Source organism: Triticum dicoccoides, chromosome 6A (assembly GCF_002162155.2).
Source record: "Triticum dicoccoides isolate Atlit2015 ecotype Zavitan chromosome 6A, WEW_v2.0, whole genome shotgun sequence".
NCBI lineage: Eukaryota > Viridiplantae > Streptophyta > Magnoliopsida > Poales > Poaceae > Triticum > Triticum dicoccoides.
In genome coordinates, this window is record NC_041390.1 from 66,867,998 (window position 1) to 66,884,003 (window position 16,006).

General features: G+C 43.4%; 1 protein-coding gene across 1 annotated transcript; it reads right to left on the bottom strand.

Annotated features, from left to right (window-relative positions):
- Window positions 1-684: 684 nt before the first annotated feature.
- Window positions 685-3,729, bottom strand: LOC119315657. The gene is made up of 7 exons (XM_037590194.1): window positions 3,620-3,729; window positions 3,479-3,576; window positions 1,753-2,778; window positions 1,585-1,647; window positions 1,278-1,498; window positions 923-1,026; window positions 685-826 (listed from the first exon to the last, which is right to left on the bottom strand). The coding sequence occupies exons 1-7, from the start codon at window positions 3,727-3,729 to the stop codon at window positions 712-714; spliced, it is 1,737 nt and encodes a 578-aa protein (XP_037446091.1). The 3' UTR covers window positions 685-711.
- Window positions 3,730-16,006: the final 12,277 nt, after the last annotated feature.

Consider the following 16,006-nt stretch of genomic DNA (forward strand, 5'->3'; position numbering starts at 1 on the left):
GCGTCCGCGCATTGGGCCGTCATTTCTGTCCACGTGGATCCACACGGATAAAAACGGACAAAATGCGTCCATGTGTTGGAGTTGCCCTAATGTACATGTGCTCAAGTAGAGCCGTTCGAACCAAATAATCGGCGACAGGTAAACAAGAGAAATTTGTCATTCTGTTTCGAAGCAGAGTCTGAGCTATATCTGACGTTCTGATGAAATGGACAGCTCCAGCCGATGACTACCCACCAGCAACTACTTCAGACAGGTTAAAAAAAGCAACTGCTTCAGACTTCACCAGGAGAAATGCTCAGCTCTTTTTTTCCTTTGCTAGAGAAAAAATCAGTTAAGCAGGAGCACTTGTTTCTGACTGCACAGCAACAGCCAGAGTTACCAAACAACATTATGAAAACCCCAGAAGCAAAAAAGAGGAGATGAAAAAAATCAGGCGAACAAGCTTGTTATTTCACGCGCCTGTGAAAAAGAATTTGTAAGTTGGCAACAGACAGACACTCACTCACTCTCACTCTCACTCAGACACCACAGGTGCTTGTTTCATGACGTTACAAAGGAGCAGCACCAACCACAACTTTACTCAACACACACACACACAGAGGAGACAATGACTGTCTAGGCTATATGTGTAAGAAACAGAACCTAACCAATCAGTAAAAAAAATGAAGAGAGAAAAATGTGTAAGTAACAAGATCAACATGTGCGAGAAGATCAGAAGCACGGGACATTCTCGGTCTTCATGACCAGGTTGCACGTCGAGTAGATGGACGCAGCGGCAGCTTGCACTGCCCACTCACTCTCGGAAATCTCCGGGTTCTTCAGCTTCCTGCACAGGCACATTGGGAGTTGTTCAGCAATACATTCAATTCGCAAACACAAAACCATGTACGGTCAATATGGGATTATGCGGTGATGAACTAACCATAGTTCAGCCATTGGGCCTAGCAGTGGAGCCTCACAGGTCACTTGTTTTAGGCCTTTATCACAATTCTGCAACATTCCTTGCACTTCCTTCAACCGAATTTCCTGCAACAAGTAATTGGCATGATCAGGAACATAGCAGCTTGAATGAGCCTAAGTCCCAAGATCATAATGCGACATGCGAACTGCATGCAACTGATATTACCAAAATGAAATAGAGCCCAAGTCTCAAGATCATAAATTAATATTGATGCCTGATCAAAATCAGTGAGAAAGAACCTAGACTCTTATGTGTCAGACATCAACAAACGATAATAAAAGTGATTCAATGCCACAACTTTCATCAAAATACTCACCAAGTGCCTTCCCTCCTCCTGCAGTGTTCTTTCCATCTGAAGGAATAGAGACCTCCACCGTGCAACATGTTCTTCTGAAGCTGTTTTTCCCATGGGCCCAGCTTCAGAAGAATGTGCAATGGACGGTTCATTCTCTTGACTAGATGAGAATTCTGTTGATATCAGGTGCGGCAGTTCAGTTTGAAGAGCATTCCTCACTCTCTTCCTACTGCGCTTCAAAGCTTCAAGGATGAAGAAAGAATAATTAAGTGGAATGCACAGGTTACAACTTTAAACTGTATAAAGTTGTTTACTACAGAAAACATACCAGCAAGCCGCCCTCTTATGTCCTGCTGTAGAAGCTCCAGCCATTGAGAGGCAACACTGGCAGCTGGTCATTAAAAGGCAAGAACACTGTCAGATGCGGATATTTCTATAAAAAGCTAGTGTAGTGCTTGCAGAACGTATGATTAGCGATCTAAGCAATCGAGCATACCCTTAACTGATAGCACAGTCATGTAATCATGTTGAGATTCATGATCCAGTGTACTACATGTCCTATCCGAAGCCATGGTGACTGTTGATGAGAGTTGCAATTTCAGATTGTCACCATCCTCTGCGATGAATCTTGATGCGGTAGGCAGCCCATGATGAAACATCGCATTATTACCTTCCATCATCAAATGGCACTTCATCAAACTATCCCCATACTTCTGGTCCTGAATTCTCTCTATAACTTCTTTACCTCTTTCACCTGTTTGGCCAGCAAGACCAGGCTGGCTTGCGTTCTCAAGCTCCTCAGAGCGTACCATTGCCTTTATTATGGAGTATACTTGCTTGCTATTTCTTACATGATTTATGATTCCTGGATTCAGCCCAGATAATAGGCCACTAGGAGCAGCAACCTTTGTGAACTTAGTCTGTTCATTCTGGGTAGAAGTGCTCCTCTTGAGCTCATCATCCCTTTTCCGCTTGGGCGGTCGACCACGTGGCTTAGGTACCACTGCAGTTCCATGGGTTGAAGAAAGGAACCCATTCTGCTTCATTTCTCTCCACTTTCTATGTGACTCACTTTCTCCTGTAGCACCAGTTGTACTACCACATTCTGATGGATCACTAACTTTCGACTGACCCAGCTTCTTGTAAGGAAAGAACGGATTTAGCTCTGCCGCATCAGAAGAACCCACTCTATTAAGATCCAACCCAAGGGGTGCATCACTCATCCTATTTTCACCGCGTTTTGCATCAGGCTTAAGTTGCAGGTCTGTCCGGATGTTCTCTTTGCCACGTGCCAAAGGATTGGCATCATGCAAACTTCCTGCCAGCACTGCATCAGAAGCACGGCCCAAGGTCAGGCAAGCAGGTTCTAACTGCAGAAGTGCACCAGTCCGAGGCAATGAAGGGACTCCATATTCACATTTTGTGGCGCCTTCAGCAGAAAATTGTGGTATATCCTTCTTATTACATGGATGGACACATCCCTGTGCTTGATCTGAAGATTCCAAAATCCCCACCCTCGGATCTGCATGATAGAAGCAACAAACATGAGCAAATCAATTGTGAACATAAATGCTCTCTAAATTTACATGACAGAAGCGATGTGCATGTGTTGTCACTGAAAGGTGCTAAGCTCATTCTGCCTCATTATTCCTCAACAGAAGCAAGGTAAAGAATATGATGAGCCACAACCCTACAGCTACAAGTGTTAGATGTTCCAGTGTAGCCACATACATAGATCCTCTGCCAAGCATTAGTGCACCATCTCAAATCTCTGTTCTATCAATAATTAATTGAAGGACTTCCTATTAAGGTTTCAAGAATGACAGCAGCCCAAGAATTCAAAATTATTTCTTGCGAGTAAGATTAAATTGCTAACAGGAATGAGCTAAGGGTGTCATCGCCAGCAAGTTTCACGCATCTAAGCTAAGAAGGGCTGCTATTCACAGGCGCTAAAATCAGCTGCCAATTGTTTGTTCCTGAGCAGAGTAGAACAAAAGAAGTGTGTCTGGCCATTAGATCTGTTGTGAGACACTTTACTACATACACTGTGCCATCTCGAATTTTAGTCCTACTGGTGACTTCAAGACTGCTAGCTAATGATTCGAGAACGGCAGCAACGCAGAGACAGAACCGAAGCTATGTTTGCAGCTCGCGCCGCGCTAGAGCAGACTAGAAGCACGGGAGCAGCACAGATCGAGGCCACCGAGGAGGTGAGGACCCACCTCCCAATTGGGCCGCCGGAGCCGCACCGCACGCCTCCGCAGCGCCGCCGCCCCCGCTCCCGGCCGCCCTCCTGGACAATTCCTGCAAAGAGCGCGCACCACGAGGTCAGCACCACAGTCCAAACAATCAGACCCAAGAACCAGACGCGGAGAGGAACCCGCCCGAGGCCCACCTCGGCCGTCGGCGGCGGCGGCGGCGCGCCCGATCCGGCGGGATCCGGCAGGGCCGAGCGCGGGCCCGCGGGGTCCATGGGAGGGCCGGGGAGCGCGGCGCGGGGGAGGAGGGATCTGGGCCCTAGGGTTTCGGGGGCGGAGCGGCGGACGGGAGCGGGGAGAGGGGGAGGGAGACGCGAAGCTCTGCGTGATATTTGAAATGGAGGACGTGCCTCGTCGCGTGGGGGTGGTGGGGTTGGGGGTGGGTAGGGAGAGCCGGAGGGGGTCTCTCGCCCTCGCCAGGGTTTTATGGGTGCGGGTTTTTTTGAATTCGGGCGGAGGTGGGCGCGGTTCCGATGGCGCAGCGCATGTGGCGTGGCGTGCAGCGAATGAATGAATGGATGAATATCCGGGGGCTAGCCTCGCTTTTGATTTCGATTTTTGAATCGCAGGCAGGAGGGGAGCGCGCCGTGCCCTGTCCGGCGGCCCGGGCCCACCGATGGCTTTGAATTTTACTTTCCGAGGGGTGGGAGCTCTCGTGGGATTTGAATTTCGGGGGTGGAGTCTGGAGGGGGCGAGCTTCGGGGGTTTGGCTTCTTGGCCCGTCGTGGTGCTGGATGGATGGATGTGGGTCGGGGCGGCTCGTCGCCGTGGTGATGGGCTGAGGTGCAAATAGTACTATCACTGTCTTGATTGCGCGTTCAATGATTTCATTGCACTCCACTAATTGCATTTTCTCAGAAAAAAAATCCACCAATTGCCTTTTAAACCCTCTCGTCTTAAATCGTGATGAATTGCAAAACTTACTTCTCGTTCTCGTTGTTTTTCTTAACACGGTACAGACACATACGCTCATACATACATACATACATACATACATACACTCATCCTTGTGAACGCATGCAAACACACACCCTGCCCCTATGAGCACCTCCGTGACTGAGCCGACACATCATCTTGAGATTGACAAAGTTGTCACACATGCCTTCGTAGTCCACAGAAACGTCTCCTCCCACTGAACGCACATCGCCTGAAAACCCGAACTAAATCTAGGAAAACGCGAGCACCAATGTCATGTCTAGGACTCAAACTCTGGTGGCCCGATGGTACCAATGTCCTCCTAACCAGCCAACCACATGTCGGTTGGATCTCGTTCCCTTTGTTGACCATCTTGTTACGACTCCACACGGCTATTCTGTAAAGAAAATGTTGTTGGCACGCTAGTTTTTTTATTCTAACAAGATTGTGCCACCGTACGCGATCTAAATCATGGAACTCGGGAAATGAGTTTTAAATTCGGTGGAGTTATGTTGGGGAGAGTTATAATAGATGAAAAGGGCGTGCATTGCAAATGAATGTTTTGCTAGTGTTTGAGATATGAGGTTTGGTGTTTAGATGATTTCTACTTTTTCATTGATCTGCACCATGACTCTTCTTCTCCCGCGGCCGTGCCGCGCACAGCTGGGATGGTAGTGGAGGTCACTTGTTGTAGATGGTAGGGTTAGGATTAGCTCATAGGGTATGCTTTAGGAGCATCTAGCGTCATGTCGTATTGTAGCTTATCATTGACGATCGTGAGCCGCGTTCGGTCGTTGCTTCCCTCGGTTGTCTTCCATCGTGAAAGGTAGTTGTCGGGAGGTAGACCACGCAAGAGCGCCCGAAATAAACTCGTTTAGCAGTTATATCTTGTGAAGATGGGAGCAGATTCTCATTATCTTCTTCATCGCGGAATTGGCGGGAGAGGAGTCGAGATCCAGAGCTCATCCTCCCGGATTCGATGCCTTGTCAAATATAGGTATTCGATAGTGGAGTTGAAGCACGTATGATTTTTCCATTTGCAGCTCATCCTCCCGGATTCGATGCCTTGTCAAATATAGGTATTCGATAGTGGAGTTGAAGCATGTACGATTTTTCCATTTGCAGCTCATCCTTGATGGCGTTTTATGGTGGAGCTACAACGCCCGTCGACACCTTCCAGCTATGGCGGTTGATTGTAGGCATCGACCACTCTGCCGTTGACCCTTCTGGCCAAAGAGCGGCCTTTCTGGAGCTTTGGGGTCAGGACGCATTGTTTCTAGTTATTCCTCCTTGTCACAACGCCAAAAGGAGGTAGTTAGGCTATGCATAGGCATCCACGTGTTCCAACTCTGACAATACTTGTGGTGGTGCTACGGGAATCTTCCCATCTAAAGTGATTCTGCTGGATGGAAGTTCACGACACAAAGAAGAAGGACCACATTGTATTTTTACTTCTTGTGTCCAAGGTCTTTTCTGTGACATTCTTGGACTTAGTTGTATTTTTACTTTTCTCTTGGGTACTTGAAATGTTATATTGTGATAATTGATAATCAATGAGCAGCTCTGGGTCTTCATGATCCTTCTCATGTTTAACATACAATATTAATCAGTGGATAATTTTGTGCACTTTTTATAACATTATGTATGTTATACACCTGGCACCAACCCCTATGTGTTTTAGTGTTTCTTATTAGCTCTATAGGTTAAAATTATGTGCATGTGCTCACAGTGGAGACAAATGAACTTGTAATTGAAATTATATAAGATATTGGATTGGTAATTGAAAAATAATTAAAGTGATGGTTCACCACTTTTGATGTAAAGGCGATGGAAGGACTCATGTGCAGGGAGAAATGAAGTGGTCAAGAAATTGACCTAAATGATGCTATATGGTTACATCCTGAATGTTAAGAGAACCGAACTAATTTTCCCAAAAAGATGGCTTTTGCATTTGTCCTTAAGCCTAAAAACGAATCACATGTGTGGAATGTTGATTGGTTAAGGATTTGTTCATGGGGACTTAGATAGATTGGAAGAACTAGGATTTCATTATCATATGGAGTTATAAATACTTTTATTGAGATTGATACATCATATCATGGTAACCATGTTGGCAACATGCATGATATTATTCGTTCATTTGCTTGATTTGTGGCCAGAGAATAAGCAACAAGTGCATAAAGCTATTGCAATTCATGATAAGTAGAGTATGTCGATCCCATAAGGAGCAATTGTGCATGCAAGTACTAATACCGCAACTACGTTGTCACTAAACCGGCTATGTTCACACCTAGAGCATTATTTCAAAATAGTATATTTCGTCAGTCGCTAGCAAAAACGATAATAAGAGCGGTTTTAAATAAACAACTAAGTGGAGGTAAAAATATAAATAAAAAGGCGAATAAAATAAAGAGGCGATGCTTGAGTAAAAAGGGAGTTCTCGAGGTGTTTAGAATCATCACTACCGGTACGCTCTACACAACATATGTAGGGACACACATCAAAAAACCAAACAAAAACCCGTCATGTGCACTAGCTCAGGATCACTATGAAGATGCATACAAGGTTTGATCTGAATGTTACCAACTCGGAGCTCAGCAAAGAAGAATCGGTGAAGATAGTCGGTGTAGATTCTCGTAGCTAGGATTTTACAACCTCCCAACCGCGAGAATTTTTCCTCCCACGAACAGAAGATCAGACATACGATATCTCCATGGGGTTGCACACATACGGGGTCACCAATCCAACAACACCTTGCCGCCCAGAACTAATCGGCACCGGAGACTAGGCAGCCTTGCGTCACTACAAAACTATTTCGTGGAGAGCGAGAGAGAGAATAGGCATATCATTGCAAGCCGAAATGTGAGAGCTCAAGTATGAACTTGTATCTCTTTGGTGGTTGCCCTCCTCCTTTATTTATAGGAGGATAAGGAAAGTGGGAGGCCTAAAGGGGTCAGTCACTAAAGGGACCCCCACCCAACAAACAAACCTCCACAAGAAAAGGAGGTTGCCCCCAAGGTCCCCCACCCCTAGTCAAAACCAACATGGAGTGGGATGCCCTCAAGGGGTCCCCCTCCGAACATACTCCACACATCAGGCCAGCTGGATGGTGCCTGGCCGGATGGGCATACCCGGCTCGAGAAGCCAATCACGCAACACCCAACTTTGGTCGGCACAGCCAGGCAGGCCCCACGACCAAAAAACACTAGCCGGACAGTTCCACTTCCCATGAGGACGAAAACTGAGTTAACACAGACACTCACATCCGATGGAGTCTGAGCAGGTGAAAGCAACACACATTTGCTCGATGGCATAGCCCACTATAGCAAGAGTCAGGACAAGCCATCCCTCCACGCCCAGCCAGAGCCAGCCTGGCCTGGTCACCTCGAGTTGCGGCTCTTCCGTTAGGCCCGGATGGGCACCCACATTCACTCGGGTACTGACTAGGGTACTACATAAGTCATATCAAGGAGACAAATTCACATGATGTATGTCATGTATGATTTTTTGCGATGTCAATCATGAAAAAAGAATTTCACATGTAATACATTTTACAATGAGCCATAGAACACATATGATGTTACATGGACTAAATATTTTTCCATGACATGAGCCTCGAATTGTTCTAAACATGTATACAACCAACATTAAAGGGGACGTACCCAGACAATCAACTCCGAGAAGAGTCAACAACACCCGGAGTTGTGAGTCGAGAGTGGACTTGCAACTAGGACAAAAAAGGTTGGCCCCGGTTATGTGTCCAGGGTGGACTTGCAACTGGGAAAAATAAAAGGTCGAACCCCAGTTGTGAATCGAGAGTGGACTTGCAATTGGACAAAAAAGGTTGAGCCCCATTTGCAAGTCGAGGGTGGACTTGCAACTAAGAAGGTCAGGCCCAATTGCGAGTCGAGGGTGAACTTGCAACTAGGAATAAAATGTCGGGATCCAGTTGTGAGTCGAGAGTGGGATTTCAACTAAAAAAAGGTCGGACCCTAGTTGAGAGTCAAGGGTGTACTTGCAACTGGGATAAACAAATTCAGGCCTGAGTTACGAGTCAAAGGTGGACTTCCAACTGGGACAAAAAAGGATGAAGTGGACTTCCAACTGGGACAAAAAAGGATGAAACCGAGTTGTGAGTTGAGGGTGGACTTGCATCTGAGATAAAAAAGGACGGGCCTCAGTTGCGAGTCAAGGATGAACTTGCAACTAGGATAAGAAAAGGTTGACCCTATAGTTGCGAGTCAGTGGTGGACTTGCAACTTCTAGGTCCAGTTATGTATCGAGGTGGACTTATAAATGGAACAAAAAATGATGACCCCAGTTGTATGTCGGGGGAGAGTTGTATCAGAGACAAGAAAAAAAATCAATCCCCTAATTACATGTTAGGGTGGACTTGCAAATTAGCTAGATCAAACGACTTAATGTCGAAAATGGACATGCAACTGGGTAAGATAAAGCTCAGGTATGGCCAGTTTCGTGTTGAGATCGCTCGTTAATTGATGAAAAGAAGAGATAAGAGACAACTAAGAGTGTCAATGGAGAGTAATAATCAACCTTGTACCTTTTTTATGGTTGCAAGGTGACTCTTCGAACTGTAATAACGTAGGAACAAAAAAACAAGACAAACAAATGGGCCAGCCCTGCGCAATGAACAGTGACACGAACAAGCTGAGACAAAAGCACCACAACGGACAACTAGACGGGATCAAGTTTGCACGATGATAAAGATGAACAAATCAGTCGTTTATGACTTAGATTGAACTTAGATGTCAAATAGCAATTCCATAAAATAAGGGGACAGGGACACCTAACAATCATGTTGTGAGTACGCATCAACAAAAATCTATTAGAAGATTACTCTATGTGCGATAACACAATTGGCAAAACGCACTTTTCTAGAGCTCATATAAGAGTAATCAAGAATCCCATGCATACTCACAACATCGTCTCTCCCACCATAAGTACAAAGCGGTTATTTCAAATTAATAAAGTATAGTTTTTCAAAAAAGGAGAGAGGATGCCAACGCCGAGAGTTGATGGCATGTTGCATGAATGAGCCACGCTTCAATACAAACCTCCTCACTAAATGTATAAAGGGCAATATGAACCTTTCAAAAGTCATACTCACCTTCGTATGTATGGTGGATCACTCGCAAGGCGTATACCTATGTGCCCATTACCTTTTTCTTTTTCTTTTTTTAACCTTCAAAAGAATGTGTGTCAAGTGGAAGTGGGGTTTGGAACCCTCAACCCCTTGGTGTAAATGGGAAAGCAACGCTGTTGTGTCTAGTCACTTTCTTTTTCTTCCTGCTGTTCATCTTTTCTCGCTGGTTTCGTTCGGTTTTATTCACTTTTTGTCTTATCTTTCCATTTGCCTAAATTTATGATTTTTTAAATCATGAACATTTTTCTTAAGGGTTAATTAGATAAATGCCACTCCAATTATGGCGATTCATAAAAATGGCACTGTAATTTCCAAACTTTGAAAAATGCCACTGCAATTTTTACAAACTTTGAAAATGCCACTCCAGACTTTGAAAAATGCCACTGGAAATGGCATGAAATGGCATTTTTCAAAGTTTAGAAATTGCAGTGGCATTTCTCGGAATCGCCAGATTTGGAGTGGCATTTATCAAATTAACCCTTTTCTTAAATTCGTGAACGTTTTTCAAATCCCTGATTTTCAATTGAATCGTTGAACTTTTTTAGAATTCATGAACATTATTCAAATTGATGAACTTCTTTAGTTTCACAAAATTTTTCCAAATACGTGATTTTTTTCTAAATCGATGAACTTTTTCAAGTTCGTTAACTTTTTTCAAATTCATGAATTTATTTTCAAGTTGATGAACTTGAAATGGCCCGAATTCGAGAACTTTTTCTTTTCCATTTGCTTAAATTTATGATTTAAAAAAAGGAAAAGAAATTAAAAAAAATTCATGTCTTCCAAAATTGCTAAGAATGTGAACATTCTTCGGATCTGTGATCAATTTTTGAAAATGGAACATTTACTGAAACTTTGAACAAAATTTGACAGCGCGAGCATTTTTGTGAACTTATGATTTTTTTTGAATTTTGGATGCTTTTTATTTTTTTAAAAAAATTGGTTAATAAATATGAATAAACATTGAAACATGAATAAAGTTTGGAAATTCTTATTTTTTCAATTTAAATTATTTATTAAAAAAATTAAAAAACGAAATTCTAAACATTTTATCAACATGAAATATTTTGAAATTCTGAACAAAATTTTGAAGCTCATATTTTTTCTAATTTATTAAAAATTGAAACAATAAACATAAAACAAAAAAGTTAAAGAAAATGAAGAAGGAAAGAAAAAGAAATTACGAGAGAATATAAAAATAAAAATAAAAAACATGGCTGTCAAGATGATGTTCCCAAAACCGGGAACACCTTTTGCAAATTATTTTAGTGACATTTTTTGAACACATGTGAATTCAAATCCGTCAACATTTGTTTAAAATCGAAGGAATTTTTTCATATCCCCGAGCGCTTGGGCCGGCCTGACAGGTGTGCTACAGGAGCGATGTTGTCGCCCAGTTGGGCCTGCTTAAGCGTTTTTTATTTATTTATACTTTTTGTGTTTCTTCTCTTTTTCGTTACTTTATTTTCCCCCTTTTGAACTTTATTATTCTTTTTAAAACATGTTCAAACATTTGAAATATTGTTTGGAATACCAAAATAACAGTTTTAAGAAACTGTTAAATTATGATTTTAATTTCTTTTTCCCTTCAAATGTTTATTAAATGCTTTTAAACTGTTTTTAATTGTATACCTTTGTATTTATTTGTTATGTTAAAAACCTAAAATAACCATTTTAAGTACTCTCTCCATAAAGAAATATAAGACCATTTAGATAACTACATTCCAAATGCTCTTATATTTCTTTATAGAGGGAATACATGTTTAAATTAGGATTTTGATTACCCTTCTCCTTCAATCACGCATATGCCTACCATGGACATGTCCACCTAATGGAAAAGTTAGGGTCATTTCAAACATGTTAAAAAAATCACCATGTTCAATGTAGTGTGTCCGGGTAGGCCAGAAGGCTTCGTTTGAGAGCACATTTTTTGCCGACATATCACTACTGTAGGATGCTGCTAACGCGACACTACGATCAGAGACTCTTCGACGAAATTGTGTGCGATGTAATAATCACAAACGATGGTGTAAATAAACGTCAAAAAAGGTGCAAAACATTTGCAATGATGAATGCATCAAACACGATTCCGATTTTAGTTGCGTGTGCGATTTAGGGCATACAGTTCAGTTCAATTAACCGTTTTCGACCATATTGTGGTCCACCTTTTGTGATCTCTCGTTGCAGCACTAGCAACCCACATAAATAGTCCGGAGAGTCCTGGAGATGATGTGCAAGGTACTCGACCAATTCATCGCCTGAAAACGAAGGAACTCGAGTGCAATACAGCTGCGGAGCAGGCGCTCCATGTCATCCTTTGGGATGCGGACGACGACGAGCTCGAGGTGCTTTAGTCGTGGTAGAAAAAGAGCGGGCGTGTCATTAAGGGGGGGGGGATGCCAGTTCATGAACTTGGCAAGGCGTAGCATGGGCGCGAAGCGGAGCACGAACGTTGGCAGCAAGCGCATATGCTATCATTATAACTTAGCTTCTCGAGCTGATCTATGGCGGGGGATCGGAACCACTCGTCAAGCTTGGCTCGGTCCTTACCATTGGAACGGAACTTGCCCATGATAAGGCCTTTGATTGGGCCATCGTGACTGCCGAGGATCTGGGAGAACACATCCAACCTTTGGCGATAGCCACGGCAGAGCTTGTGGGCGTCGAAGAGGTCGACAGGGGTGCGGAGCCATAAGGGGGCCACCACCGGGAAAGGGCGGCTGTCCTCGCCCGATATTTGATTGGGAGGAGGGATATGATGACTATCAACATATCATCAGGGAGGTTGTTAATGAAGTCTAGGCCTGCTGGAGTCGCTTGCGGTTCTTTCTCGACCCGCCTCCGCTTGTTGGCAGCCTCATCCTCCACCTTGTCGGCAGCGACGGAAACCTCTGTCTCCATATTCACGCCCGTGCTCCGGTGCTTCAGCAGCCCTGGCGTCGCCACTTCCTCCGATGGGGCGCTTCAGCGGCATCCTCGTACACTGACGGCTTCGAGGACTCAGAGAGGCGTCGAGGATGCGGGTGGAGAGAGAGGAATTGTGTGTGTGGCAAGGATGGAGGGGGGATGCGGTCGCTCGATGACGCCATTAATATAGACCAGTGGGAGCGAGGCAGGCGGCGGTCCAAGGCTGTCTCGCTTCCCGGTGAGAACGACTGCTTAATCTCTAGTATGAATGACATTTATGCTTAATTACTGAATTTTAGTTGCAAAAAATAGATAGTGCTATTGATTTTTAGCTGCATATTTTGACAAATCGCAGTGTCTCTTGGCTTAGCACCGAAGTCTGGCTTTAATTTGCATACCATAATCTGAACCGTTTGCGTTGAAGAGATGCACAAATCCTGCGTTGAACAGCTTGTACGCTTCCCGGTGAGCCTGCGCACCGGACTGCGCTCGCACGCCTCCTGTTCAGTCAAGCAGCTGTCCGCACGACACCTCCTATAGCCATTAAAACCAAGATACGTGGCGTCACGTGAATGGTTAATAGAATGCACACGGTTTGAATTATACAAACGTTTGAGATATTAAACTGGCAGCTATTTTTTTCAAAATGCCTTTGTTGGCTGTCATTATTCGAGTGCGCCTTCTCTCAAAATGTACACGAAAAATACCATAGAATGTCGGGTGCCCTTCCATGATAGCATGCCAAGTTTCATGAATTTCAGACGAGTTTTAGATTTACTATAATTTAAAAACAAAGTATCTCAACGTTTTGCCGACAATCAACGGTGCCGTGATGTTTGAAATTCATTCTCATTTCTTGCATGCACCCAAGGACACAGATTTGATTTTCAACCAATTTATATGCACTGGAGCATGTGCATGTATTTCAAATTTGAATTATGCACATAAATGCATTGAAAACCCAGTTAATGCATAAAAATATCCAAATGAACCCTGAAAAATCTCAAAAATTGACACGAGAATTTTTTTGAAGCAATAAGAGGCAATGGATATCGTTTCGTCCCCAAAGGTGGGGCATTCCCTATCGAAACCATCATGCTTGTTGTGAGAAGCGCTGATTTGTGAGAAGCATATACCCAAACCTGCCCCAAATGGGACAAAAAATTTACCATGACATGTTCATGCCGCTCCATGATATCATGCCAAGTTTCATGAATTTTAGAAGAGTTTTGGATTTACTAGAATTTAAAAACCAGGTATCTCAATGTTTGCGGCCGAGTGACGGTGGCAGGGTATTTGACATTCATTCTCAATTCTTGCATGAGACCTAAGCATGCACCCAAGGACAAAAAATTTGATTTTTCAATCAATTTATATGCACTGGAGCATGTGCATGTAGTTCAAATTTGAATTATGCACATAAATGCATTGAAAACTCAGTTAGTGCATAAAAATGTCCAAACGAACCCCGAAAAATCACAAAAAATAACAAAACACTCCTGTTGTTCTATGTTGACAAAAAATTTGAAAGCAATAAGAGGCAATGGATATCATTTCGTCCCCAAAGATAGGGCGTTTCCTACCGAAACCATCATGCTTGTTGTGTGAAGATCTGGTTTGTGAGAAGCATATACCCAAACCTGCCCCAAATGAGATAAAAATTTACCACGACATGTTGATGCCGCTCCATGATAGCATGCCAAGTTTCATGAATTTCAGACGAGTTTTGGATTTACTAGAATTTAAAAACCAGGTATCTCAATGTTTGCGGCCGAGTGACGGTGGCAGGGTATTTGACATTCATTCCCATTTCTTGCATGAGACCTAAGCATGCACCCAAGTGAAGGAAATATGCCCTAGAGGCAATAATAAAGTTATTATTTATTTCCTTATATCATGATAAATTTTTATTATTCATGCTAGAATTGTATTAACCAGAAACTTAGTACATGTGTGAATACATAGACAAACAGAGTGTCACTAGTATGCCTCTACTTGACTAGCTCATTGAATCAAAGATGGTTAAGTTTCCTAGCCATAGACATGAGTTGTCATTTGATTAACGAGGTCACATCATTAGATAATAATGTGATTGACTTGACCCATTCCGTTAGCTTAGGACTTGATCGTTTTAGTTTACTGCTATTGATTTCTTCATGACTTATACATGTTCCTATGACTATGAGATTATGCAACTCCCGATTACCGAAGGAACACTTTGTGTGCTACCAAATGTTACAAGATAAATGGGTGATTATAAAGGTGCTCTATAGGTGGCTCCGATGGTACTTGTTGAGTTGGCATAGATCGAGATTAGGATTTGTCACTCCGATTGTTGAAAAGGTATCTCTGGGCCCTCTCGGTAATGCACATCACTATAAGCCCTGCAAGCAATGCAACTAATGAGTTAGTTGCGGAATGATGCGTTACAGAACGAGTAAAGAGACTTTCCGGTAACGAGAGTGAGCTAGGTATTGAGATACCGACGATCGAATCTCGGGCAAGTAACATACCGATGACAAAGGGAACAACGTATGTTGTTATGCAGTTTGACCGATAAAGATCTTCATAGAATATGTAGGAACCAATATGAGCATCCAGGTTCCGCTATTGGTTATTGATCGGAGACGTGTGTCGGTCATGTCTACATAGTTCTCGAACCCGTAGGGTCCGCACGCTTAAAGTTCTGTGACGATCGGTATTATGAGTTTATGTGTTTTGATGTACCGAAGGTAGTTCGGAGTCCCGGATGAGATGAGGGACATGACGAGGAGTCTAGAAATGGTTGCGACGTAAAGATCGATATATTGGACGACTATATTCGGACATCACAAAGGTTCCAAGTGATTCGGGTATTTCTCAGAGTACCGGAGAGTTACGGGAATTCATCGGGGAGTATATGGGCCTTATTGGGATTTAGGGGAAAGAGAGAGGAGAGGTTGCGCGCCCCCCAAGGCCTAGTCTGAATTGGACTAGGGGGAGGGGCGGCGCCTCCTCCTTCCTTCTCTTCTCTTTTCCCTTTCCTTCCCTCCTACTCCTTGATGAGGACATGGCTACCATAGTTACACCCATATCCCCTGCTGTTTTACCTCTTGGAACAATTGCTAGAGCTTGCATATGCCAATTAAATTATCAGGTACTTTCGTTTCTTGGTAATGTTTCTAGTGTTCATGAGACTATGATGTTGCCTAACTTAGATACATTTGTGTTGCTTGCAATTGAAGGGCCTAGCACGGGCAAGAAGGATGAACATTGGAGCATCGCCAAGCACGGAGATGAAGGTGCATGCCAAGAGAATGAGAATAGAGGTTCAAGTGGAGATTTCCGGACTTTGAAGCCACCATGATGACATACAAGAAGATGGACGAAATATACAAGATGGCCTTTCATAAATTTCGTCCATAGCTTATTATTGGTGTTGCGCCACCTTAATTTGGGCCAGGCCCATGTAATTTATTTTTAGAGTCCATATTGTAGGGGAAATGACTTAGGAGGTGTTTTAGTCC